Source organism: Falco rusticolus, chromosome 13, assembly GCF_015220075.1.
Source record: "Falco rusticolus isolate bFalRus1 chromosome 13, bFalRus1.pri, whole genome shotgun sequence".
NCBI lineage: Eukaryota > Metazoa > Chordata > Aves > Falconiformes > Falconidae > Falco > Falco rusticolus.
In genome coordinates, this window is record NC_051199.1 from 24,854,630 (window position 1) to 24,882,625 (window position 27,996).

The window sequence follows — 27,996 nt, forward strand, 5'->3', positions numbered from 1 at the left end:
AACAATCGCAGCTTTTGTTGACCGCTGAAGATGGAATAGATTACAATACAAGCATTTGGCTTGTATTTTAAAGCTTCTCTGACAAGACTGTTGGATTGCTTTAACAAATCTGTGTTTCAGAGGTAACAGTTTAAGACTAAGGTCTCTTTGTAGATCTCTACTTTGTTTCTAAAAAAGTAACATATATCCACAAAGATATTTCACAATCAACACTTAATAACATCAAACCAATTTTGACGTACAGGTTGGTTTAAAACCTATGCAAAAGGGGTGGGTGAGGAACAAAGGAGATCAAGCTAGAGATCTGCTGTATTCAGAAACGGGAGCAAGAACCTTAGCTTCTAGCCTTGGTTCATACTCCTTCGGACACACAGCCTGTACTTTACCTATTTCTCAAGATTCATCTAAAGACTTCATCTGATATTTTAATTGATCACCCGTGTCTGTCTGGAAGCTGCTATAATGACTGAAAAGAACAGCTATGCAACCAAAGGTTTTCTCCAGTGGTTTGAAAGTTAACTAGCCACAGGCTACTATTTCCTTCTTGTTTCGTACTACAAGATCTCAAAATTAGTACAGGTGCTGCTAAGGCTTTTCAGCAAAACCACGCACCTAGCTGACATGGAGATATTTAAAACTCATCCTACAGAAGTTTTTCCAGTTAGTTTTGCTTCTCATGTATCCATTTCCTTCTATTGCTAAAATCTAAGTAATAGATGTAAACCGTCCATTTGTGGCATTCTGTCTTTATACTTTTCTGCATGTCATAATCCTCAAAACAAGCCTCTCAAGCCAGTTGTAGTCATTTTTCACCACACCGCCTCACCCCTACAATTAGCCTATCTGGACATCAAACTGCCTACCCACTGTGCGAAATTACACAGTGCAGAGCACAGGGGGAGAAGAATGAACAACTATATTTATTCAAACTCATGATGAGAATCAACAAACCAGTTTTTCTTCATTTGTTTCTGACACCTGTGCAAATAGTTGTGTGTTCCTTTTTGGCCAAAGAAAAGGAAGCTCTCAAGAACATACACCATGCTTCAAACTAGGAGCAGCAAGTTTATAGACATACTCTTTCAACAAGTTCAGAGTAGTAAAATTTTGCAGCCAAAGACATTTGGGTAAGTGTCATAGGAAAATATTTACTTTTGAGTTAAAAAGCAAGAAACTATGGACTGAACACAAACATATGGCTAGTATCCATCCTACAGGACATTTCAGAAGACAGAGGTAGGGCAAACTGACCGCATACAGATGAAATAGAAATCTGTCTAAAATCAAATCAAGTTAATTCTATTTTCTAGTTTCATCTGTGCATTTAAGTGGTACCACTCAACTAAATTAGGTCTGCCTTTGTGTTACCTCTGTGAAACAGAAGTAGTTATACACAATGCTCTGCATCTTGCAAAGGCTAAAAAGACATTTAGTATATGACCTTAGTGGCTAGGTAAATCCAGTTTAGTCACACATCGGATCAAGCAGTTTAGTCAGTGAAGAGTTGGCCTAGGCACCATATCTTTCTTGTCTTATACTACGAGAAGAACAGGTAGTAGTATAACAAGTACCAGTCCACAGTACACACATTTCCTCATGCTGCTGTTGAAGCGTGAACTTCAGCTTTCATGAAGAGGATGCAATACAAGAATTTTCCAAGAAAGCAAATTATGAGCTTCCAGAAAGCATACCAAGTGAAAACACTAAACAGTGGTGGAGAGAAAGGAAGAGAGGAGGCAGGGTTCTGGGCAAGGAGCCATGCATTGTAGATGAAAGAATTACTCATAATAAAAAGACAGGGTTGGTGTTTGTTTGGTTTTTTTTTTAAATACACTCCTCATCACCAGATTTTTTCTCCACTGATGTTAAACTGGAAATCAGTGATTAAAGCAAACACAGATTCCTTGTGAAAATTGAATCTTACGTGAATAAATGACAATAATTTAGCTGAACTGAAGCATTCCTTTCTTTAAAAACCTATCTCTAATTAAAGAGCAGAAATTGAGATGGAACAAACTGTTGCTTCAAGTAAATTACTGAATCTGCACAAATTTTCTACAAATGTTTTATTAAAACAAGGTATATACTTCTTACTATGACTGGCATTACAGAAACTTCCTCTTCGGCGAGAAATCTGTATCTTCCTCAAGATAAAACAAAACAGCCAGCTTACTACTAAGTAAGTGTTCAGCTCAAATGGCACCACTGCACAGATCAGTCATAAATATTGTTCATTTCACTTTACTGCATCCGCCTGGTACAAACAACTTTGGAATGATGAACAGAATTAAGAGAAAAGAAAAAAAGAAAGAAAACCTGCTCTGATTTCCAAGACTGCAGAATCTCAATACACCTGCCCATACAGCCTTTCCAAAAATCACCTTTGGTCTGTGTTTAGGTTTAAGCTCTGCATAAACTGGCAGTTGCCCAATTTTGGATGGGAAAGCTGTGAGAAGGGGAGGAAACAGTTCTATAAGCACCATTTGTGCTGATCACTGCATACAAATACTAATCACTGCCAACAAATCACTGCACATTATGGCCTTTTATGTACTGCATCAAGTACTTAGCATGCTAAAATAACACAACAGCTACTTCCCAGCTCAGATGTCTCTTTGGTGTAGCTCAAAACCTATGTGTAGAATACACCAATTTCACAAAGGAAATGGGAACTACAAATAACCTTTTCAAATCATTGTAACATATACATACAGCTCAACTGGACTACCTCTGTTTAGGAAAAGGGAGAACAGACTGAACTTTTTTTTTTTTTTTCTTTCATCCAAGGTATACTTTAACATGGATAATGTAAGTGCTAGAGATGACAAGAGTTCTCAGCCAAAGTTGTTACTGCACTGATGAAAAGTTACAATACATAATTCAGACAAGTATTTTCTCTTAATATTAAGAAAAAGTTTTATTAGTAGTGATGTGTTAATAGACTTTAGGTTGCTAAAGTAACAGCTGATATAAACACCCAAAATACATTTTTGGTTACACATACAAGTATGTATTAAATTGTACCGATTTTTAGCTAAATACTGTAATTCATATAATTTAAGGTTAGTTTAACTCTTTCAAAGATTTAAGACTTAAAGGGAACCATGGTTGTCCCCAGCAGTATAAGGGAATACTTTCTAGCCCTTTCTAAGAAAACCTAACATTGAATTCACATTTTGACAGTCACTGAGGGTTTATTTGGTTAAAAAGAAAACAGAAAAAAGAAGAAAAAAAAAAAAAGCGCTCTCCACACTAAGCAGCTTGAAACAACAAGTTTCCAGTAAAGTATACTTACAAAGGCATTGCATAACCATCAATTTTGGAGGCAGATTTACTATTTCTGAAAGTATACCTATGAAGTATGTTTTATCTTATGAAGGCAAAGGGAAAGGAAAAGATGAAAGGGAGAGAAATGCTAGAAAGTTGAGCAACATTGATCAGCATTGATTTACCTTCTTCATCAATCCACTTCATGGTAAAAAGCTGTTCATTGTCGAAGGAGCACATGTCTCGAACTTCATTGCACAGTCCCTCAAATGAGATGGAAGGTTCAAAATATGTTATCATGATGTCCCTGAGCAAGAGAAAAATAAATCTGAGAAACTGTACCATAATATGTAGTACTTGATCATCAGCTCTAACACATTCCATATACCACTAATATAAAACATCCCTGCTGCAGCCCCCTAAAAAAAATTAAAGTCAAATAAAACACATAAGTTCCTTTCCTATAGCAAAGTCAGGCTCCAAGTGATTTTTATTGCCAACTACTTGACATTTAATCTTTCAGCTATCTGCTTAAGGAAAACTAAGATTTAAATGCCCAAATAACTATGAAGTGAGTCGCAGCAGATAGTAACCACACACAGAAATGAGATATATTATACCAGTGGAAACCAAAAGATGAAATGCCTTTGCTACTTTAATAGCTATTTTGTTATTAGGCATCAAAATATTGTAAGAACGTACACATTTTCTCCAACTAAATTTTGATTGTGTAGATACGAAAAATTACTGAAGATGATTAAAGAGGTTTCCTAGTGGAAGGGATCCTAGTTGGGGGGAATGTTCCAAATAGTGAAAGTGGAGGTGGAGAGGGGGGAGTAAGAAAGAGAGAGGTGAGAGACCCCCATGAGGCTTCATTGCCACGAGGAGGAAAGGGGACAGAGAGGTATATACTTAGAATTAAAATTTACTACTTTAGTTTTATGCAGAATGGGTATTTCTGCTATAATTAAAAGTTAGTTAACCTGGTGTTTTAAATATGTTAACATGAAATGCTGACCAATTGTCTTGGTATTTGCTGGGCCTTAAAGGGGAATGGGTGACTCAGGGTTGCAGGCCTCTAAACAAAGGATTTCAGAGATACAGTTCAGAGGAAGGGGGAAGGCTGTTTACAACACTATTCTACAAACACCTCATGGTAAGCCCAACGTTTGTGCTATGAGACTAATCTTCCCATAAAGCCTTCAGCTCGTTGGGATTTGTTTCAGCTCCTGCCAGCCACCAGCAGTACTTGGTGGATGGAAAAAAATAATAGGAGCAACAGACAAAGTTTATATTTGGTCAAAATTCACATCAACATACCTACTACACTGAAGCATACATATACAGCAAGTTAAACATATTTAAAACATCTTGTGCATGGGCAGAGTGGTATCAAGGTGACTTAACGTAAAATACTGTAGTCACTGTCCCTGTACTGAACCACTTGCAGAAGCAGAAGAGAACACACACTATAAACATGCTTGCCTGAGGCTTCTTTAAGTTCAGCAGCATGAATAAAATACACTAGCAATTTCTAAGCACACTAGAAGAACAGCTAGCCTACTTCTGGATTTATGAGCATGATCACAGTTCCTGTAGTTAGGGGAAAGACTCCAGTAAACAGTTAGGATAGTGAAATGTTACCTCTTCCATAACGTGAATAAAGCAGTCAAAAAGCTGCTACATTATTTGGTTGAGGAATTGCTCCTCTTCTTTCCACGAGACAAAATGCAAAACAAGGCTGTATTTGGACCCCAGTATTTAGACACAGTACTGTACTTTGGGGCAAATGGGGCTTCTTTTGAAACCCCTGATTGCACCCATCCCACGAGGCAAACTGTGTTCTCTCTGATACAAAGGTCTCCCTTTGCATCCTCTCTCAAAACCCACAAACTTCAAACCCAATGCCAATGTTTGTCTCTGCGAAAGGAGGCAGATTTAACAGCACACTACTGTTACAGACACACAGGCATCAACCGAAGAGAAACCCACGAGGTATTAGAAGGCAAAGTCTCAACCTGTATTTCCTGTTTTTCAGGGAAGGAAATAAGGCACTGCTTACTTAGCGACTTCACTGATTTTGTGCTAAAGTTTACCATCACTTCATTAATTCACATTTTAGCGCAGATATATTTGGAATATTTTCTTAAACAAAATTAAGTTCTGAAGGGCACTGAGAAGTCAGAGATAAGTATTTCAACTACTGCAGTTTATTTTGTGATTGAACTAGTCAGTAATGGGAGAGTTTATGTTAAAAGAAGTGGCGAATACATGACTATTATTGTCAGACATGTGAGAAAGAGTAAGGTGACAGACCATAATCTCAAGAGACTACAATCACTGATGCTCTGTCAAAAACTAAAGATTAAAAAACCCAATAATTAGCAAAATCTGTTCAGCAGGTTTTTTAATTTGATGGTTCAAGTCCACTTAAAATGGGTTTGTCTGTACTACAGTGAACAGAAAAAGTCACAATGTTAAGATGTACTGAACACGAACAGTCCAGGAATCCCTCCATATGTATCAAGTAAAAGCTGGTACCAACCGGAAAAAAACCCTGCCACCCTCTTCCTACTTGTTGCTACCTTTAAGCAGCAAAATAGTTGCTCTTCAAATAAAAGGAAAGTTTAATTATTTTATAATTTACGTTCTCTGAATAACTACTCTAATACCTCTAACGGGACTGTAGCCGACAGTTACTAAAGATATTCAGAATACCTTACTGTCTCTGTTGTAACACACACTAATCAGTCTTTCAGAGAACCCCAGCTAACAGCAGCATAAATATATATATATATGTGTGTGTATGCAAGTATGAACAAGGTTCCACAAGCAACATTTAGCACTTTTCCTCCAGAAGTAAAGCCAGCTTTACATGACACAGAAATGAAAGATTACAGGTCTTCCTAGAAGCTTTATTTTGCCATTTTAACTATAGTGATGACACTGGCGTTTTCTCCTGGGACAGGTCTCACTTTCAGAGCAGTTCTATTACCACACCTTTGCATTATATTTTTCTATATGCATTATATATATATTAGATATGCATTTTCCACATTTCCTGCACCTAATACAGCACTGATGATGTCTTCGTTAGGAAAAAGCTGTATTCATTCAAACTAAGACAAAGCTAAATTCTACTGAGAAGAAACGCGGCATTCTAAACAAAAATTAGCAGGCCAAGTTAATGTGGACCATAGCCTGCTGACCTGCATGAAAATACACAAAATGCTTTCATTCACTAAGACGTGGGGAAGAATTTCTCAACGACAGCCCTTTCCTTCTGATGAAGATAAGCTTATGCACTGCTTTTCTAAGTGTCTTTGTTACAAAGCTATTCTAAGACATAATATCCTTATTTGTCTCCTTATGACACATACAAGGAATTAGAAGAAAATCTGATTCAAGCACACCCTTTTCACCACCACATTTGGATGTGTCAACTGACTTCTGCTATGGAAGCATCAGGTTTTTTAGAATTTGTTTTAGCACTATTATAATAGCTCTTAATCAGGGATCTGTGAGTAGGAAACATGCAAATAAACAAGACAGTACTTGTCCTGAATTACTTTCACTTGAAATGTTGTCATGTATATCTTCCATAAATATTACTAAAGGATCATTTTATTCAGACTAATAAAAGGCCTGCATGAATCAATACCTTGCAAATGTAAGGATCAGTAAAAGATAAACCATAGGAAGACTGAGAACATGCAAATGGTGAATCTAAACACAAACACTGGAGAACAGATTTTAAATATCTCTGGAAGATCACTAACCTCATCACCATCTTCCCCATCTTTCCTGTGATCAAACAGCTTTTCTCATGCTTTGTCTTTTACAGATCATCCAACAGTCATAACATCCTCTAACAAAAACACCCACAAGCAAACAACCTTCCCCCCCCATGCCAACAGTGAAATGCAATTCCATATCAGTATCTCATTTTTTACTTCTGAGCTTAAACTTCTGTGAGGGAATAATCCACTGTAAGAACAGAAACTACTGCCTCAGATTTTTCCACCTGCAGCATAATACAGCTATCACGTACTATGTATGTGGACATACACAGATACACAATCACATACTGTCTACATATCACACACCTAGGTCATTCATTAAGGCTTTTGATAACAGCTAATTATAGCTCACTGGAATTAATCCACATGACTCTTGGTGAATTATGCTGTTTCAGTGTCATTTCAGTACCACAAGGTGCAGGAACTGCCATTCAAAACATTTTAAAGCATCTCCTTCCCCCGTAGAAGTCTGAGATCTCAACCTGCCTGCTCCTGCAATCTCTTTTTCCGGAAAAAATACATCACCAGAAAATGAAATAAATGTTGAAAGAGCAAGAAGAAACATGTGAAAACATGTTTGTAGGCTTAGACCAAAGCTTTCTTAAGCTGAACGCTCTCCTATATGGAACTCGATCCTCAACAGACAACATAAGACATTGAGCTGAAGAGCTGATCAGTAACTGCTCAAGACAAAAGAATAATATAAAGAAAGGATGCAAGAACTCAAAAATTCTTATGAAAGTTGTTAGTTTTTTGGAAATATTGATGGACATACATTTTGATTTTACAATTAAAATTGAACTTTTTTCTCCCCCACACCTTCCCCACTCACATTAATGTATTAAAATTAAGACAAGAAGCAAGTTTAACATGTATCACAAGAGGACTGTCAGGAGTATTCTTCGTTTGAACCAAACCAAACTGAAGGTGAGCAAAGCATTGGTAACCTACGCCTTTACCTGTAAGTCTAACACACATTACAGCCCACATGGTCCAAACAGTGCAAAATCAATGTCAGACACAGACAGAACGCAAGCCAGCAGTTCTAACTATGACAGAAAAATGGTTCTTCAAGTGTGCTGTTTGTTTGGTTTTGTTTCTTTTTTTAAATCAGCAACAATAATTCCACAGGATTCCTAGAGCACAAGAACCTGTTCTCTATTGCTACAATGCAGTCCTCCTCACAGGTACCAATGCTGTAATAGCTTCTTGTACTGAACTGACAAAAAGCACCTAGAACAAAAGAGATAAAAGGTAAACTGAGTAATATCAAAGCTAAAATGGTTGTAATTACAGATGCTATTCGGTGCCATGCATTTGAAGCTGCTACACTTTGTTACTGTATCAACAAAAAAGTATGTAAACATTTGGTGTAAAAGAGTAAATTCCCTAAGAACTCACTCAGGAACCTCTGTTATACACACTGCAGAGATTACAGTAGGTCTTTACAATAGGTAAGACTATTTTCAGCATTTTAAACAACCAGCCCTATGAGACAGATAAGCGTGGCTTACCTGAGAGAAGGAAATACCTGGATAAACTCAACTTAATGCCCTAATTCCCAAGTCTCCGGGAATTCCCTATCCCCTTATTCTCATGATCTCTGTTCAGTTTAGGAAAATCTTCCTTCCTGGTTTTACGTATTTCATGAATTTAAGATAAAGAATTACCACTGCACAGCTGAGTGAAACAAAAACCCTTCAAAGATCTCTTCGCTAAAGTCTTTGTCTTGGCTGAGAAAAGCAATTAGGCTCTTGGCCAGACTAAGTGCTGTTTTGGGGATTCAGGTTCCTATCTGCTCTGAGTTGGGAAGTGTGGAGTCTCGAGCCCCAGGGAAGTATCCAGACTATCAGATTCCCAACCGTTTCAAGAACAATCTGTGCTTCTGAGTTGCTGGGTTTTTTTCTTTAATGAGAAGTTCTAAAAGATGAAAAGACCTTCCTAGCAAGGCTTTCACAGTAACTTCTACAACCCACTTAAATGCTTCTATTAAAATTAAATTAAGAGATTAACATTTCCTGATTAATACTATTTCCCATTAAATCCTCTATCCAGCTCTAATTTTGAGACAGTTTATTTGACAAAAGGAGAAAAAGCTGCCTTTTGCATCAGCATTTAGATCCTCAGTCTCCAAGTTGTTTCAGTGTAAGTTCAGGTAAAGTGTTCAGCTTTGATACCCACTTCTTGATAGCGCTAGTCTGAGAAGCAGGCATGAGACCTCCTGTTGTAAGAAAGCAGAGAGAATAATTTGTTTAGATCTCTAAACAAATCATGACCAAGGCATTCAGCTTGTTAGGTTTGTTGGTATTCACAATGGTTAACCAACACCCTATATGACTCCGTATCATTACTAAAAGTAAACTGATGTTTGCATTAACAGATAAACAGTCTATACATTAGACCCAAATGAAACATTCCAGTGCTTTCGAAATTATTACCCAATTTCAATATTCAAAGTGTCATAAGCCAGCATTCCCCTCCAATATAGCAGTTTTCTTCCTCACTCCCACAACCCTGAGCTGCTTTCTCTCTCTTCTTTGCACCACAGCCTCCCTATACTAAAGCAAGAATTCATGTGATCCAATGTGGAAATGATCAAGATTAAAACTGAACCAGCAGAAGACAAACCGTTTTAACCCAGAAAAGTTCTCACTTTAGTTCACTGCCTGATCAAAGGAACACTAGCTGATAGCCAGGGGCATATCCATGACATTAAGAAATGATGGATTAAGGGGACGTAAAACAAAGAGCTTGGAATTTCACATACTATTACTTTGGCAGTTTTTCACACATCCTTTAAAGCCACAGATTGTGCCAGCCTCTACAGTACTTCCATAGACTTTTGTCAAGAAAAGTCCCAAAGCCAGAAATCAAACACAGTAGCAAACACCAAGTGCTCAGCATGGTTCCTATATCTCTCCTTAAAAATATAAAGCTAGAGATAACAGATAGTAAATACTGCAAATATATTTTTTCCTACTTAATACAGACAACTAGAAGGAAGCTGTTGAGAGTATCATGTGTTCACTCTTAATCCAAAAATGCAACCTACATTTTTTTCTGCTTACATCACCTCCTCTCAGACTTAATGGCCCAATGAACCACTATCAACCCTTGCACTCAAACCTTAAAGTTAGGTCCTCTGTTACTATTTAATAGGGGATTGTGAACCCAAAGCAGAATGCTGCTTCTGCCTTCTATGCTATTATTGGAGAGCCATTGAATTAGACCTGCAAAATTCAGATGTTGCTGTGCAGATCTCTAGCACATTTTTTTTCCAGAAGTGTAATTGACAGTAGTCTTAGTTACCATTGACAGACTCCCTCAGAAGTCACTCAGTCCCTGAGAAACACCCTAAAACCTGATGAAATAGATTTTCATCCAAACACTGTCTTCCTTTAGACCCAAGCACCATTTAACACAGAGAGACCAACACCAAAGCTAGATTCTGAACATATCTGTTTTTGGGTTTTTTTTGAAGTATGAATTTTGGCATGTGTCCCGCAATAAAGCGCTACAAAGGAACACGCAGTTATTCCTGGCAGCAGGTAAGGCAGCGGTGCGGCGGGTGCGCGCAGGGCAGGGCAGGGCAGGGAGGGCCCCCCGGGTACAGCCCCGCTCCCCCCCGGGCCCAGCCCCGCTCCCCCGTCAGGCCGCGGCGGGACGCAGGATCCGGACCCCCGGCCCCCAACACCTGAGGAGCGGCTCCTCCGAACACAGGTCCCATCATCGCACCCCGGTTCAGAGCGGCACCCGAGAGCCATTTTCACGCGGCTCTTCAGTCGGGGCGGGGGTCCCTCTTTTCCCTCTCCGCCACAAACAAGCGGATATCCAGGGCTTGAGGTGGTAATGTCTCGGCACACGCACCGAAAAGCCGGTGTATGAGGCACCGCCGTACAGAGCCACCGCTGACGGAAACCCGCGCTGACAAGAGCTCCGGCCACCGGCGGAGAGCCGGGGATGTTCCAGGGCCACCGCGCCACGGCACCGGAGGGGAGCCCGCCCCGAGCGCCCCAACACACTATCGCGGCCCCGCCAACCCGGGGGCACAGCCCCCCCAGAGCCCGGGCCCAGCACCCCCAGCTCCCGAGGTGCCGGGCCAGGCCCGGCCGCGCCGCTCCGCCCCGGGCGCTGGCGAAAGCCTCTCCTCAGACCGGCCGCCGCCCCCCCGGGCCCCACCTCCGTACTCACCCCTTGTAGTAGGCCTTCACCCGGACCTGGTGGGCGCTGTCCCCGCCGAAGCTGCCCCCTCCGCCGCCCGGAGCCGACATGGTGCTGTTGCCGCTGCTGTCCCGCTGCGTCGGCATCCCCCTCTCCGCGGCGGGCGGCACCGCCCGGGGCGGCGGGCGAGCGGCCCAGGGGAGGGCAGGGGGAGTGGGAGGCGGCGGCGGCGGCTGCGCGACCCCCGCCGCTCCCCGCCGCGCCGCGGCCCCGCCTCCTCCTCACAGCGCCAGCCCGAGGCGGGTGGGACCACGGCGGGTGGGGGGACCAGCGGAGAACGGGCAGGGGGAGAGCGCGGAGCCGCGCGGGACGGCGGCAGAGGAGAGCACGGGCCCTGCCACAGCAGGGAGCAGCTGCCCGGTGCACGGCCGGCCGGCAGCTCTGCCGCCCGGGGAAGGCGGGCGCCACGCCTCTCGTGTGCCTCCCCCCTCCGCGTGCTACGTGGGCTCTTCCCCGCGGGGCTCCGGCGTACACCTGCGGAGCGGAGTGCTCCACGCCGAAGCGGAAGGGGGGAGCCGGCGGCGCGGAGGCAGCAGGGGGCTCCGCAGGGAAGCTGCCGCAGCGGGTGGCTCCTGAAGCCGCCCGACAGCCCCTCTTCGCCGGCCCCCGCGTCCCGAGCGGCGGCGCGCCCCGCTGCCTCCCCGCCGCTTGGTATGGCCCACCGCGAGGCATGCTGGGACTGCGGGGCGGCCCCGCGGCCCTGGCGCCGGCTAGGCGGGAGGCCGGCGGCGGGCAGCGCCCCGCGTACCGGGCGGCTGCGGGCTGGGCTGGGCCGGGCCGGGCGCGCCGAGCCGCCTCTTCTGACTTTCAGGCGTCCGGCCTCATTTGGCAGCGGCTCGTCCTGCAGGGCTTCGCCCCGCCGGAGCTGCGCTTAGGAGAGGGAGCAGAGGAGGAAAATTTGTCGTTTTACTTTGGTACAAACAGGATTGTCCTAATTTTCGGACTTAACAAGCCAGAAACGCCGTCAGTAGTGCTTGGTGGGAAGCAGCTGCTCCGCCTGCAAGCAGCCCGGGTGTAGCCTGCGTGCCAGGCCCTGCAGCTGAGCTGTTTGGCGGAACGAAACCCACCGCTACCACCCCAGCACCAGGAAAAAGTGTCTCGGACACGTCTGTGTTCCTTCGCGATTGGTTTCATACCGTGATTCCTTCATTTATGTCCTCACTACCAACCCGATTTGAGAGGTGCCACAGAAAGTTCAGGATTTTAAGACTGAACCATTGCAGAAGTAGCACGCAGCCCTTCAGCAGCCAGCGCAGAGCTGGCAGGCTGCTGGCACTGCTATGGCAACATGCTTCTCACAGCTGCTGGTCACTGAAACATTTTCTGTAAGAACTCTAAAGAATCCATGCAATGATGAATTGCCCACAAGACAGTATATTTGGTTAAGGTGCAGCTTTAGTTACCATATATGAAACGGCAAAGATACTTTTTAAGACTGTAACATAGCAGTAACATGCTTTTTAACTAGGCAGGGTAAACAGGGATGGTTAACAAAAGTTTTTTTATTCAAACTGTTAATCATAAACCACCTTTATCACTGCAAGCAGTATGCCCTTCCAGTTTCCCTATTTAACAATACATCAGTACTTTCTCTGGTAACACATACTTATATTCCCCAATGCTCCCTAAGCAGATGGATGTTTCTGGCAATCCTAAGAAATAAGGAAGGTTTGGGTTTTTTCTGCTACAGTAAAAACAATTCCTTTTTTCTACTACCCCCCTGCAAACTCCAGTCACTATCACATCTGGCTGCCTGTATTACCGCACCATGGAGGTGAGCTTTTTGTGTTCATGTACAGGCTGCTACATGAGAGCTGCACTTTCCAGTCAACACACCTCACTTTGATAAAACAACTTACTGATTCATTTGCTGTTTACCTTAGGTGTGGTTACAAAATTTTTTTCATGCTACTTGACCTTCCTGCACTATTGTGGTTGGGTTTTTTTCTCAGAAGAAAGTTACTTGCTCCACCCAGCTTCCACACATTCTTACATCCTTTCCGTACAAGAGGAAGTACATGGCTGTATCTGAACTCATATACTGCAAGCAGGACTTCCAATGTTTTCTATCTCCTACTGGATCACCAAGAGTATTTCAGCATCAGTCTTCACTTTCCCTACACCTTCTTTTTTAACCTATGAAAATTCCTATTACCTCCTACTGAATCACCATGTTATCTTTTATAGAAACCTGGCATCCCCATTAGACCTGGTACATTGTCACTGCTTGCCACAGGCAGTCCACCTGTGGTAACTGCTTCAACCCTTGGGTTTAGGGTTGAGTTCAAGCTCATCTATAACACCTTGGATGGTATTGGAGTTTTGCAAGACACCTGCTGAGACTTTTTCTTTGCAAAGTACTTATCTATGCCAACTAACTGCTAGGTATCTAGCAATTTTTCTTCCCCCTTCATGTCCACGTATCAGCTGGTCAAATTGCATTATGAAGAAACCACCAACCTAACTGCAGAACGTATTGCTGATCTACATTTTACTATGTTCCCATCGCTTTTATCAAGTTTTTAACCAACTTCATTTTCATTCACACAACTGGTTCTCTTATCAAATACTTAAGTGTGTCACTAACTACCCATAACTATCCATAACTGTCCAATGCAGCAGTTTTCTTCCTAACTCTCAATGGACTGAGCCGCTTGCTTTCTGTATCACTGGGAATACAAGCAACTTCGAAAACACTATATACCTGGAGACTATTTAGTAATGTTACTGAATGCTTAGACACAGAAAACATCTCTTTGATAAGAGGAAGACATCACGGAGAGGGCAAGGTGCCGAGTTGGTCAAGATGACCCATGTAAACTGACTTAGGCCTATGTGGCATAGTGGCTACTTGTCTTTACAGAGGTTGGGCTTTGCTCATCTATGCCAGGTAATATGCAGCAGCTGCTATTTTTATTATTGGAATTAGCATATAGGAATTATTGACGTAATTCAACTCTGACCAGTTATGGTTAATTTAGATGGAGAAGCTGTCTTCCCCACAGCAGAGAAAGGCTCAGAGCCAAGATTTTGTACTGAAAGCTAAGTTAAAAGTTCACCACCATCATCCTGGCTGAAGCTGCTGAGGTCTCTGAGCCACCAACGTGGAAAAGCACTAGAAGCAGCTACGTCCCTGACCTTAAATCTCCCAAAAGCACTCTCAAACTGCATGCTGCATGTCCTTCGTTTTCCTGCTGTAGCTAAAACACAAAGTCAGTAAAACTTACTTGCCACAGGCCTTAGCAACACAGAGCTCAACTCTACCGCTCCCACAGGAAAATTCAAGCAAACATCGCTGCTGCCGTGCTCAGCTCACCATGCAGCAGCACAGGCTATGGCGGGCCCTGAGGGGAGCCCAGGTCCCTCACCCCTGCCAGGCCGCAGCTCCCCACCACCGCCTTCCTGTGCTACCCTGAAGCCAGCCGCTACCTCACTGCTGCCCGAGAGCCGCCCGGGGGCCTCCGCGGGGCCGCCCACAGCGCGCACCCGGCCGCAGCACCTCACGGACGACGCCAGGCTCCGGCGACAACATGGCGGCGGGGCCCGTCACGTGCCCGGCGGCGGCGGCGGCCAGCGCGCCTGCGCGGCACCTCCCCCGGAGGGAGGCGAGAAGATGGCGGAAGCGGAGTGAGCGCCTTGTCCGAGGCGAGTCTCCCGGCGGGATGCGCGGAGGAGGGGGAGCGGCAGCGGCAGGCCCTGGCTGGGTCGTGGCGGGGCGCGTAGGCGGGAGCCGCCACCTGACATCGCCCCGGCGGCGGGCCGGCCCCGGCGGGGAGCGGGTGCCTCGCCTCCCGCCCACCTTCCCTCCCTCCCCGGCGGTGGCTGGCGCCTGCGGGGCCGCTGGGGGGGCGGCGGCGGCGGCGCTGGGCCGGAGCGTGGCCGCCGGTTGTGGCGGCGGCGGGGCTGGGCTGGGCGAGGGGCCGGTGCGGGGGGCTGAGCGGGCGGGTCAGCCCGGCCTGCGGCGGGGAGCGGCGCCCAGGGGCCCTGCAGCTGCCGGCCGAGCCCCGGGGTCCCTCAGCGCGCCGGCGGCCCCTGCCGGGCCGGGCACCCCGCGCCGCTGCACCGCACGGCGGGGTTGTCTTTCCACTGAGCATAGTTTAAATTGTGTTTATTTAAACACAACCCCCAGGGTCTGGGCAGGGTTGGCCGGCACTTCAACTGGAGTGGCGGGGGAAGAGGGGTTACCTCGGAGCCCTCGGTCACATACAGGGCCCTCAGGGGCTGGGCTCGCAGGAAACTCATTTTTCTTGTGTGGTTTGTACCCTTGGAGAGCTGTAAGGAGAGGTCATGAATGGAAAGAATTAAGAACAAACTATATGTTAAAAAAAATTGCTGATTTTCAAATGCCAGTTATGGTTACAGATTGTCAGCAGTGTTTGTTATTACCATGACACTTACTGGAAGTCAAACTTCTTCAAACATGACATTCGTATCCACCGTGAAGGCAGTTTAACACCATTGGTACAGAATAGCAGGTATTTCTTTACTTCAGGTATTTGCTTTGGCCAAAAAATATGAAGAAAACAAAACTTCTGAGTATTTAAGTTATGAACGGTGTAATTTGAAATCCTGTGGTGTCTCATACTGTTACTGCTTGAATAAATACTTATTTTCAATATAGTTTTGTTGTGCTTTGTGTTTTGGGCTTGCTTAAATGCATCGTGGTTGTTTAAAGTCAGAATTTGGTGCATTTTCTAAAACTTTGCATTACAGACATTATTTTGAGTTAGGTTCTAACAGGCAATACCATTGTAGGATTTTCATCGTACATATAACAAAATTAATTTTATGATAGGAGTTTTGCCTCTTTGATATTGTTGAGTACTCTGTGAACAATTTTAGAAGATTATTTTCAATTGTATCTTGAGATTTTTTTTTTATAGTGGTTCTGCATATACAGCATTGTAAAGTAAATGAAAGCAACGCTGTAAAGGCAGTCTGATTTTAAGTCTGTAATGGTTTTTATGCTTTCTGTCATAAAATATCCATCTGTTAAATTGTAATGGTTTCTTTATTAAAATCACCACTTTTTCTGTATTTCCTCTTCTCCCTTAAACACTCCACTCCTCACTTGAAGAGAGGAGAGGCTTCTGACAAGTGTCATCTGTTGAAACACTTTACTAATCTTTTGCCAAAAGAGGGCACGCAATTTCTGCCTGTTAACACTGTGCTGTGCAGTGCTTGCGTGGTGGTGGGACCAAGGGGTGGCCAGCAAGCATCTCAGGCCGGTCTAAGGGAGGTGTGGCAGGAGGATTGGAGATGCACCTCAGTAGCAGGCCACGCTGAACAAAAGTTTAGGTGCTCTTTTTCCTGTTTTCATTGTACATCCATTGTGAGAACGACTTTGGTGATGACAAAATTATTTTTGAAAATTAGACACTTTCAGCTAAAGGATTAATAGCTCTCATGGGGTGAACTTCTGATGGAATACCTAGCAGAGCAGGATATGTTGCACATCTCGCTAATAATACATCTAAAATGTGGCTGAGAATGAAGGAAATTAAACATCCAATGTTGTTTTCTTAGGCTAATTTAACTGGTTGCATAACTCTGCTAAAACTAGCTAGACAAGCTGTAGGTGTAAATATTTTGATGTGCTTTTAATGTTCTCTGGAGGAGACAGGAGTTTTTTTCAAGGTACTTTTCATTAATGTTATGTGAAATTAATGTAAAGTGGTTTTAGAAGTAATGCTGTCTTCATTGCAATTGAAGTGGCTAACCCATGTATGTTAACTTGTGCTCTAATGTAGGTAGACAAATGGCATTAATAATGCACAACAGATCTGAGTATTTAACAATAAAGTCCCATTTTTTTCCCTCGGTTCTAATAGTAGGGATCTCTGCTTTTATAGCACGCTTTATTGCCATGAATTTTCTTTGATGTCAAAACATATGCAAGTATGCAATACAATGGTAGGCGTGAGGTCCTTAGGTGACCATACATCTATTAAAGTTCAGATATTCCAAGTGCTCAGGAGCTATGGGATCATGTGCGGTTCTCTGCTTGCAAAGTAGTCATGTTTTGAGAGGTGAAGGTAGCAGCCTGGCAGCGTTGCATTCTGCTTTCAGCTGTGCGAGTTGAAACTCTACTAATTTTGTTCCCGTTTGATGCAGCATCCAATGGGTGGCTTGTTAAGCCACTTGGCAATGCTGATTTTTCCCTAGCACATTGCAGCTCTCGCAACGATTATTTTTCTGAGCCAGCCTTTATTGTAAGAAGGAAACACATTTTCGCCTCCCTTCCCCCCACCCTTTTCTTAACATCCTTTTAAAAGCAATAAACAGCAACTATGCTATTTCCTGTTAATCGTAATACTAATAATGAAAAAGAAACTAAACTAAACACCCCTCATATATTGAGATAGGTGATTCATTTTGGTTTTTAAGATGCTATTTTGGGAGAGAGGTTGTGCTCTGCAAGAAAGGGACATCTCACAACACTGGGGAGGAATCATCAGAGATGCTTAAATAGGTAGTTTCTTCTTTGGCTCTTACTGTATTTTGTGAGGTAGTGCTGTAAAAAGTAAAAGCATTTTTCTCTACATCCTTTCCATCTCTTTCCAAATAGAGCATGCCACTGTTGATTTTTGCCGAGAACATGTTTTGCTCAATGTACAGAGTGGTCAGCCAGCAGTTTCAGTGTTATGCTGTGGGGAAGAGGGATGCAGCAGCACTCCTGTGTAGCTTGCTGGAAATCATGTGTGTATTCCTAAAGTGGTCACCTTTTGCTACTCTTGATGAATCTTAGAAGATTATAAACACATCTCTCAGCAAATTTCATCACACAGTAGGAAATACTACAAATTTCTTCCCCATTTGAAAAATTGTCCATTATTCTATCTCCGCGAAGCTTAGATGTTTTTTATTATTATTTTTTGCCTTTAAAAATCAGTGTGTACTGTCCTTCTGTTTGTGAACTACTTTTATTTCAATTCTGCCAGGCTGGACGAACGCTGCACAGCTATGGAGAATGAACCAAACACAACAACATGTTCTGCGTCTACAACTACTATCACTACCACCTCCACTTCCCGGACACAGCTACCACAGATATCTGTCTACAGCGGCTCTGACAGGCATGCCGTCCAGGTACTGGGCTATGAGGTGCTCTTTCCTGTCCTGTACAGTGCTCTCAAATATAGGCATTGGACAATACTTTACACAGGATTTATTTTTCATTCTTAATTTCTGTTTTCTCAGTATCTGACTTTCTGCTTTTCAGAAGATACTGTTTACAGAAGGGTATCAGAGCACTTAAGAATAGTGCAGAGTACAGGCCTGCCTGCCAGATAAGGGAGGGTGGAAATGCTATGCTAGAAAGTTTGGATTTTTTCACCATTCTTAGGGGTAGGGATTATTAATGTAAGCCTTTACAAAATAATGCAAAATTAAAGCTGTTTGTCTGACCAGCGTTGACTACAGGGATCCAGGGGTATCTGTGTGTGTAGCTGCTGCTTTGGGTCCAGCCCCCTGTTGCTGTTAAGTTGGGTCTCCTCAAACTGTACAGTCCATTCCATTGGGTTTGGTAATTGAGTCTCTCACGCGCTATCCTGATCTTTCAAAAAGCAGAACATTGTGTAGGACTTGTGGACAAGAACCTCAGAGGCTTGGATGTTGTGTTATGAATGATGCTGTGATGTCAGCTGATTGTCAGGCTTTCCTTGAAAACGTGAATATATGTATGTTGACTATATTCTGTGACTTGGTTGAAAACAGTGATGGAGCAAGTTCAGTATTACATAATTGATGTGAAAAGAATTTATTTGGTTTTGTTTCCTTGTAAAGGTGAACTTCAGCATCATGTCAGCATGGTGTTTTCTTTATAATTGTAATTAATTACCTACTGATTCACCACAGGTTATTCAGCAGGCCTTGCATCGTCCTCCTAGCTCAGCTGCTCAGTACCTCCAGCAGATGTATGCAGCCCAACAGCAGCATCTAATGCTGCAGACTGCTGCTTTGCAGCAGCAGCACTTAAGCAGTACCCAATTTCAGAGTCTGGCAACTGTACCACAGGTGAGAGTGAAGATTACTGAAAAAGAATGGTGTACTACTTTCTAGAGTAGGGCTACAATTCTAGAGCATTGTCAAACATAATAACAGCTTAAGTGCCTGAGCTTAATGCCTCCCAAGAATTCACTGTTATATTTTAATGGTTTTGTTATTTTTAAATTGTCTCTTCCTCGAAACAGTTGGGAGGATTTTGTCCAGTGTTGTAGATGCTCCAGTAGGCAACCATTCCATGCTTTATTGCATACATTATAATGCATCATGTAAATCATCAAACAGTAATAAAATAAATAGTAAAAATAGACTACTTCAATCTTCATCCCATGTTTTTGTCTAAAAGTTGATGGGGAAATCAATGAATAGCAATGTATCTTAGTGAAATCAAATAAAAATAATGAACATCTGGTATCTTAGTGTGTTTTGCCACACATCTGGCTGCATTATAAGTAATGGCAAAATTAAATTTTAACTCTTGAGTGTGGAAGTGCAGGAAGTCAATGACATTTAATTTCTGAAGCAGAGCTTTTAACATTAGTGAAAACTGGAGGAGACCCATTTTGAAAACTCAAGCAGTGGAAGGATTTCCTTTGACTTCAGATTGAGAATACTGTCTCACAGAGATAGGTGGTGGTTAGTGACTGTACACATGGAAATGCTAAAAGAGAGTTAAAGACTTCAGGAGCAGGGCTGTTTATTGGCAGAACTGGGACTGACTCTTCTGTGTGCCTGGCTTTTTCTTCTATACCTTTACCATTAGATCGTGGTAATATATTGATTTGTCATTCTTTTTGTGACAGAACTGTGTGTGCATATGCAGTTACTGAGACAGAGCAAAGAAAATCAGATTGGGGAAGTCTAAGAAGTTAGGTATGCAGTCTGTTAACACAGAAACTGAAATCACTGTCCCTGTATTGATCTGAAGGGCTGGAATGGCGTAGTTACAGACATTAGATGTGCATACATAAATTACCATTCTAGAATATGAGGATGTTCTTTACAGCATTGATAAAGTTTGTTTTATTTTTAGAGGATTCTAATCATAGTAAAAATTATGATGTGAGTTTTAATAATGACGGTTTTTAATGATGTCACATTTTAAGTTCTGAGCACCCTAGGTGTAGTGAGCTGATCAGTTCCATCATTACCAGTTTGATAGGTTTTACCTCTGATAGTTTTTGTGCAAGTCTTGATCTGCAAGAATCAGAGTGCCTGAAATTGGGTAGGAATTCAAGGCATTTAGCACCTTGCAGATAGCATTCCATGGTGCAGAGTGCACTTTGCTGAAAACTACTTCCACTGAGTAAAGTTTTTACTGTTAACTTAGAGAAAAGGTAATGGTAGAGAGGGATGTTTCTAATGGTTTATGCAATAATATGAACATCACGTAAACACTTTTTGATTTCAATATTTGACACATATTCTTGCTGTTTAGGCAAGCCTGTCAGGTGGGAGGCAATGCACTTCCCCCACTGGGAGTGTCACTCAGCAGTCAAGCATGTCGCAGACCTCGGTACGTAACTGAACAAAGACCTCCATCCATTCTCAACCCCTCTCGGTTATTATATAACTACCTGGAAAAACAGGAAAAGTTTTAGTATTTAAATTTGCATAGTTAAAAGTAGTATTACAGAAAGAGTAAATAGAAGTATGATGAGTCTGTAGTAAGTGTTGGCTGTGCTTCCAGTGTCCGCTGTAGTTGCTGGCCTGTGTTGGAGGCTTCCCTGCTCCCAGCCTCATCTTGGTGCTCCGAGGGGCAGCTCCTCAGTCCACAAGCACTAGTGACTGTTCAGACCGCTGCAGGAGTCACTCCCTGAGCTTTCATCTCTCACATGATTTCTTACTGGATTTGTCACATTAGTTTCTTTATTCAGGGCACTATCGTAGGTTAAAATTGTAACTGTGTATCAGTGATTGAAGAGCACCACATCTAAAGAATCCAAGTCAGTGCTCACATATATATCTTTATGAAACTGATCATATGTAACGTTCATTCTTTTATTGATATCATCTTTTATCATGCATCTTTTATGCACTTTCAATTATTTCATCCATATTCTAGGCATGTGCTCAGGTTTCAGTTGTTAGCAGCTCTGTGTTCAGTTCATGCTGTATTTCTTTAAGCGGCATCTTCAGACATGTAATTTGCACAGGCCGTTATGTACACTTACACAGTTGTCTTGAGTAGGACTTTGTTAGTCCTACAGACATCCTGCTTATTAATCATGCCCTTAAGCTGTTCATGACTTCAGTGCATAGCTTCAGTGATTCAACTATATATATTTTTAAGCTCTCATAGCATTGCTTTGGCTTACAGTTGTTAGAAGTAAAATCCTTAATTCATTACGTTTAGGAGGGAAAGTCTTCAAAGATGTCTGATGTTAAACTAACAGAATAATTGGGCTGGGATTTTTCAAGGAAATCTTTTGAGTAAGTGATGAAAAAGAGCTGGGCACTTAACTCTGTTAGACTGGTTAGAGGGAAAAAAAAGAAAAAAACAAACCCACAACCACTCTTGTTTGAGAAGATGCTAAAGAGCAATTGTTGAGGAGCATTTAATAGGAGATTGTAGAAAGTTTTAGTCTCCAGTCATTTTTAAATATGCATATGTGGAATGAGGAATCAAAGTCTGTATGTGGTGGCACAAAGAAGTGTCCTGATCAGTTTGCATAACAAGCATAATGGAAGATATCAGTCCAGTCAGATAATACAAACATTTAAAGATGCTTAAATATTAAAATTCAGGTATTTTTCTTAAAATATTGCAAGCTCATGCTACATGTCCTATAAATGTGTATTTCTGAGGTATGTTTTTCAGACTTTATAAAATCATTGTTTATACTCTTAACTGGTTATTATTATTTGCTGCAAAACAGTTGCTTGCAGTTTAAGAATGGAAGTGTACAATCTTGCCAGAATCTAGTTTTGTGCTGATTGGCTCAATATATTTTTGATATTTTTACAGTTCAGAGATTTCAGCTGCCCCTGCCATTTTTGTCAAAGGCTTTCTGGCTTTAGACCTTAGGATGAATGAATTTCCATGACAGAAGCAATATTTTTGTTTCCTTAGATTAACCTCTCCACCTCTCCTACACCTGCACAGATAATAAGCCGTTCACAGACCTCCAACACCACTAGCAGCAGTATTACCCAACAGACTATGTTGCTGGGGAGCACCTCTCCAACCCTGAGTGCCAGCCAGGCTCAGATGTATCTCCGAGCTCAAATGGTAAGTTTTGATTACAATTTTTAAAGCTTGGGTTTGGTCTGTCCCTGTCATTTTCCCTGCCCTGCCCCCCCAAAAGGTCCCCAAGCAACCCCACCTGAACCGTTTCAGTTCTTGCTTTGTTTCTATAAATTATTTGCAAGTATTTTTCTTTAGTTTCAGTGAGCATTGAGAATTTAGTCACTAATTTGTGAATATGTGTCTTCTGAAACACCGTAGACATCACAAGTTAAAGAACTGCCGTAGCTTAGTTTTCTGGTGAAGTTTGCTTAAGTGTGTTTAGCGTGGTTGTACTACAGTTACGAAATTGATCAAACATGGGAAAAATAGAAAAAGAGTGCCTGTCTTTTCAGGCTATGTGGAAGGGCTTACTGGAGTTTGTTTATATTCAGGCTAGATTGTTTTCCCTAGCACTGGTAACATTCAGAGTTCTAACTCCTATTCAAAATTTTCTTATGTTTAACTAAGACTATGCTGTGTGTTATTGTCTCTAGGATTGAGTTAGATACATAGCTTTCATTCCCTTCAGATTCATGTGAAACTCATTAGATTCCTGCAATTTCCTGTCAATACAGCATTTGTGTTTCCTAATGGGCAACTTTGAAAAATCTGTTTGGGTGGTTTTTTTCTCCTCATTGATTTATTTAGTACTCTCTCTAGTGCATTTCATATGAATTGAACCTTACATTCTGTGTGGGATTTCATAGAAATTACTGAAGTTGTACATGAATGTGCAGGTACCAACCAGTACTTGGTAAAGGCCAAGGACTCTTATGCCTTGTGTGAGTTAGTGACCAGACCTTTTTAGTGTTATGTCCAACTACATGAAATAAAAGAACCGCTGTTACACTGCACCGAGATTTGAGCCAGAGGTCCATGACTACAGTGGTTATAAAATTAGATACAGGCATGAGTTCTTGCAGGAACTGCACCTATGAAGTATGTTTGGGGAAAAAAAGATCCTTTGTTCTTTTTCTGAGGTTGTTCTTAGGCATGTACAGCAATACTGTTACGCTATGTTGAGTTTTTCCTTTAGCTATTATTTTCCTGCATGTTTATGGAAAAAGCAGTATAACTTGAGGGTAAGGAGTTAAAGATTTAAACACCTGTTTATCCGTTTGCCAGTGAAAGGATTTCTTGTGTCTGGTTTGCAAGCAAAGCTAGATGCTGAATCCGCCTAAGTACTATTTAACGGGACAGGAATTACAGACTCGTTTCATGTCACTGCCTTTCAATATGTGTTAACAACTTAGTAGCTGAAGCAATACGAGGATGACGTTGCTGGTTTTTGTAGCAGCAGTCTCTCTCAATGACGTGGATTATTGATAGAGTTTTCCTATGCACTTACACTAAAATTTCATTGAGACTCTCAATGTCAAATCCCATGTTTATCTGAGTAACAGCTTTACACTCCAGTTTTCAGTTTCAAAAGAGAAACTTACCCTGTTTGTTTCTGATTAGAATGGTGTTTATTGCAAGGCCATTTTGCTACCCTCTGTAGTTTGAGCATTATACCTGTCTTTCAGTGTTTCTAGCTAACATACTAGACATCATGTATTTTTCTTCATCATCATGACCTTTCATTTTTCTGTGAGAAGGTCAGCTCTTATCTCTGGCTAGCTCATAATAACATCTTCATCACCACTCAATTCAATCCCAGATAAAAACCTTCATGTTTTCTTCTTAGCTGCTCCTTGCAGTTGAGATCTCTTTAAAAATATGGAAGATTAACTGATGGCCTCTTTGCAAAGCCTTCCTTAGAGCTTGTCCTTGCTATATTGCCTATAAAGAAATTAATGATAGTTGCTGGTATTCTGAAGTTAGTGATTTCAGGTTGGTTGTATGATACCTGTTCTCACTATGAAACTTAGCATAGTTAAAGTTCATATAACAGCTTTGCCTATTAAACAACATTTTGACAGATTGGAAGGTCTAAATTCTCTTTCTTTAATATAGTAGATACTGGGCTGCTGTCTTGACTTTTTGTGCCTCTGTTTCACTCATTTGTAATATTGGAGGGGAAGTCCTCTTAAAATGTTCGTATGAAAGATGATGTGTGTGTGTATATATATGAAAGATTGTTCTCAATATGTAGAACAAATATTGTACGTTATTATATTTATAATTTTATGTTATTATCATTTAGTTTTATTTGCTTAAACTACCATGATAAATGTGCTTTGAGAAGTTCATCTAAAAGTAAAAAAATAAATCTTAGAAGCGGTACATCCCTACATGTAAGTTTTGTGTATCTCTTAAAAATTCTGCGTTTCTTTCGCATATTTTCAAAGTTTCAGTCTGTTACCAAATATTTTTTTCTTGCTTAAACAGCTTATTTTTACTCCTGCAACCACTGTGGCTGCTGTCCAGTCTGACATTCCCGTTGTCTCATCTTCCTCATCTTCGTGTCAGTCTGCAGCTACTCAGGTGAGCTTGTGTAAATTTATTAAAGGTATGTCTACTAGAGTGGGCCAAAACTGAAAAGTAAGGGCACATTGTGCTTAGGTTTACTTATAAAAACTACTAATGGGTACTGGTTATGTACAACTTCAGTGTCTTTGGTTTGCCATTGTCTCACGTTTAGCGGTGATCATGTTATATGTAAAGTCTGGATCCTGGATATGACATTTTAGGTCTTTGTAATTAGCTCTTGTCTTTATTGCCTTGAATAACTTAATGTTATCAGCTGAACTTGTATTAGCTTTTCACTGCTCAACATATTTGTTTATCATCTGGAAAAAATACACATAATTGTACAGATGGCTACAGAACGTATTAATCACAGTCTTCTGCTGTGGAAAGTGAACATTAATCTAACAAAATTATGCTCTCATGAGAGACCTCTTCTGTTTTAGCAGTTTCTTTAAAAGCCTTTGATAAATGGGCCTTGTTTAGAAACCTTTCAGAAATGCCAGTAAATTATACCTGTTGAATGTTCTCTGACCTTACGTTTGTTCACCCCTTCAGAAGATTCTAATAGATTTGAAGACCTTAAAGATGTGTCACTGTTCTGAGATAATGGTACATCATTGAAGCCTGCCTTCCCTTTGTTTTTCCAGTAGGTGCGTGAGGCGGGCAGAGCTTGCTGGAATCCAGCTGTGTATTTATGCAGGTTGTTGTTCAGCAAGCTCACAATGTTAAATTCATCAGTTGAACCTTTGTTGAAAAGACAGATGATTGCTCCTTCAGTCTTGGAGTTATCATGCCTCATTATCCCTTATCACAGCTGCCTCTCCTCCAGATCCTGCAGATCAAGTTTGAAAGTGCAGAGAGGTTACTGGACAGGCTAGTAGCTTTTTGTATCTTAGTCTTCTGCATTCAAGTTAGAGATGTCAATAAAGCCCATCATCACTTTACAGTCCTGGTCCTTCTGTACTGCAGTGTTCTAGAGGACCACTTTGCATAAGTCTGCCTGGCTGTGCAGCTTCCTGAGGCGTGGCTGCAGAGGGACAGTAGAATCTCACCCCAGACCACAGAGCATTATTCAGTCAAATGAGCTGCTGTGGTCTCTGCCCAACTCAAACCGTTCCTCTCCCCTCTCAATGTTCAGCACTGCCCTATTACCAGATGTTGTTAACCTTGGTTGTCTGGTAGTTTCTGTAGCAGCAATGACATTGCAAAGATCCTCTTTCATCCGTAGTCAGTGATGCAATGGAAAGCCTTTAACACTGGTACCCTTTATTTTTCTTACCTTGTGATAAATACATCCTTGGCGTTTCAGTTAGCTGGGTTTAGAGAAACGGCTTTGTTTACTATATAAGCAAACCTGAGCAAGTAGGCAATGCCAGTTAATAAGAAAAAGATACATTTAGTTATATACATAGGTTGTATATTACACTTAGCCAAGTGTGAAGGTACAGTAGTGATCTCTCAGTATCATCTTCCATGTAAAATTACCAGAGAAACTAAGAAGTTCATCAATGAATAGCAGTGTCTCAATGACACACCCCTAACATGGCCTGTTAGGTGAACTGATACTTCTCTCCTACTTATTCTTCTTCCCTTCTGCTTTCATATTTTTTTCTTTTCATATGTGTCACCCACATGTATGATCTGGGCACCTCTGATTAGTTACCTTACCTGTTAAGGTGTGCTGAAGGTTGATTTGTACTCATAGAGATGGGATTGCAGTAAGTGCCTGATGCATGCTATTAAGGGAAAAAAGTACTGTTGTCTTCAGAATGGAATTTGAATGCATCCTGTAGTAACACACTGAATAGTGAGAAGTAAAATGTAAACTAGCTGTTCATTATATAAGTACTACCTGTTGAATGAAGAAGGAATTATGTAATCAAAATAGTGGATGGTGATAATAATTAGTCCTCTTTTTCATGTAAAGTATGTAATTTAGTGCTATGAGGGTAGTCTTTATCCTTGAAAATAAAATTCTAGCTCTCGTTTTCCCTTGGAAAGCTGGGATCATTATGTACGGAACCTGGCTGTGATATAAGAGACATTCATGAAAATAATCACCGGTTTGCATTTCAGAAGGCAAACCTTTTGTTTCATGTGACACTGGAGGTGTCATGATTAAAAGGTACATTAATATCACTGTAGAAATAAAGGGATCAGGTTTGATAAGACACAGATAACATACAGCAGATTCTGGTCCCGCTGACTACCTGAGGCTCTGGTTTATGTTAGTCTCCAGAGGCATACTGACAGACCACTGCACTAATGCAGCATCTGATAAAAAAGAAATTGCATTTGCTTAAGATGTTTTATGTTATTCACTTTGAAGGCACAATAAAAGAGAAAATGTAAGTTTCAATTCAAATTAGTGTAACAAACGTTTTCCATTCTTTTTAAAGTTCAATAAAAGTCTCCTGTATTTTCTTTATCACTGAAGTAATTTAAGATCCCTATTCCTCTCAAAATTTTGGGGCTTAAAAGATACTTTGATATGCAGATTTTTAGCTTCTCATGTATTTTGATCATGCGGGATGAGAAGCATTACTTAACTTTTTTTTTCTTTGCTTGTTATGCCTGAGTGTTTGTCACAGATGTTTATATGGTTTGCATTTTTTCGTGTTTTGCTTATTTCCCAGGTTCAGAACTTGACGTTGCGCAGTCAGAAGTTGGGTGTATTGTCAAGTTCACAGAACGGCCCACCAAAGAGCAGCAGTCAAACTCAGTCATTGTCCCTCTGCCCCAATAAACCTATAACCAGTTCCAAGGGCAGCCAGCCAGATCACTCAGAAACCAACAGAAAAGGCGAGAGCCCAACTCCAGAGTGTCGGAGTACACCAGTCACACGGACATCAAGCATACATCACTTAATAACACCAGGTGGGATGAAAATGGAGCTATAAGGAAGTTATTTTAATTAAAGGTTATTTGTAAGTTATGGTTCTGGTAGAATCTAGTGCTGTCTGACTGGGTTCTTCTAGATATTCCACATAAATAGAGTTTAATATTTAATAGTAAACTTACTTATTTGTTGATTTTGGATGTTACACAGGATTTTGATTTAGC

The 27,996-nt window shown here is 41.7% G+C and overlaps 2 protein-coding genes across 10 annotated transcripts in view; one reads left to right on the top strand and one right to left on the bottom strand.

The window, feature by feature from the left end:
* The window catches only part of PRKCI (protein kinase C iota), a 29,844-nt gene extending 17,953 nt beyond the window's left edge, over positions 1-11,891 (bottom strand). The window contains exons 1-4 of one of the 4 annotated variants that reach the window (XM_037406931.1): positions 11,259-11,311; positions 9,249-9,288; positions 8,027-8,300; positions 3,453-3,574 (exon numbers count right to left, since the gene is read on the bottom strand). In XM_037406931.1, coding sequence (XP_037262828.1) covers positions 3,453-3,567 — 115 coding nt within the window. In that variant the 5' untranslated portion in view covers positions 3,568-3,574; positions 8,027-8,300; positions 9,249-9,288; positions 11,259-11,311. Of the gene's footprint in view, positions 1-3,452; positions 3,575-8,026; positions 8,301-9,248; positions 9,289-11,258 lie in introns of all 4 variants that reach the window. The other 3 variants (XM_037406930.1, XM_037406929.1, XM_037406932.1) reach the window with 3 other exon arrangements.
* A 2,971-nt stretch (positions 11,892-14,862) lies between these two features.
* The window catches only part of PHC3 (polyhomeotic homolog 3), a 32,895-nt gene continuing 19,761 nt past the window's right edge, over positions 14,863-27,996 (top strand). For 3 of the 6 annotated variants that reach the window (XR_005107181.1, XM_037406367.1, XM_037406371.1), the window contains exons 1-7: positions 14,863-14,933; positions 18,230-18,377; positions 19,146-19,304; positions 20,731-20,808; positions 22,366-22,524; positions 24,853-24,948; positions 27,570-27,810. Coding sequence is in view for 5 of the 6 variants with exons in the window: in XM_037406367.1 (XP_037262264.1) it covers positions 18,252-18,377; positions 19,146-19,304; positions 20,731-20,808; positions 22,366-22,524; positions 24,853-24,948; positions 27,570-27,810 (859 nt within the window). In the remaining variant the exon portion in view is untranslated. The remainder of the gene's footprint in view (positions 14,934-18,229; positions 18,378-19,145; positions 19,305-20,730; positions 20,809-22,365; positions 22,525-24,852; positions 24,949-27,569; positions 27,811-27,996) is intronic. The other 3 variants (XM_037406368.1, XM_037406369.1, XM_037406370.1) reach the window with 3 other exon arrangements.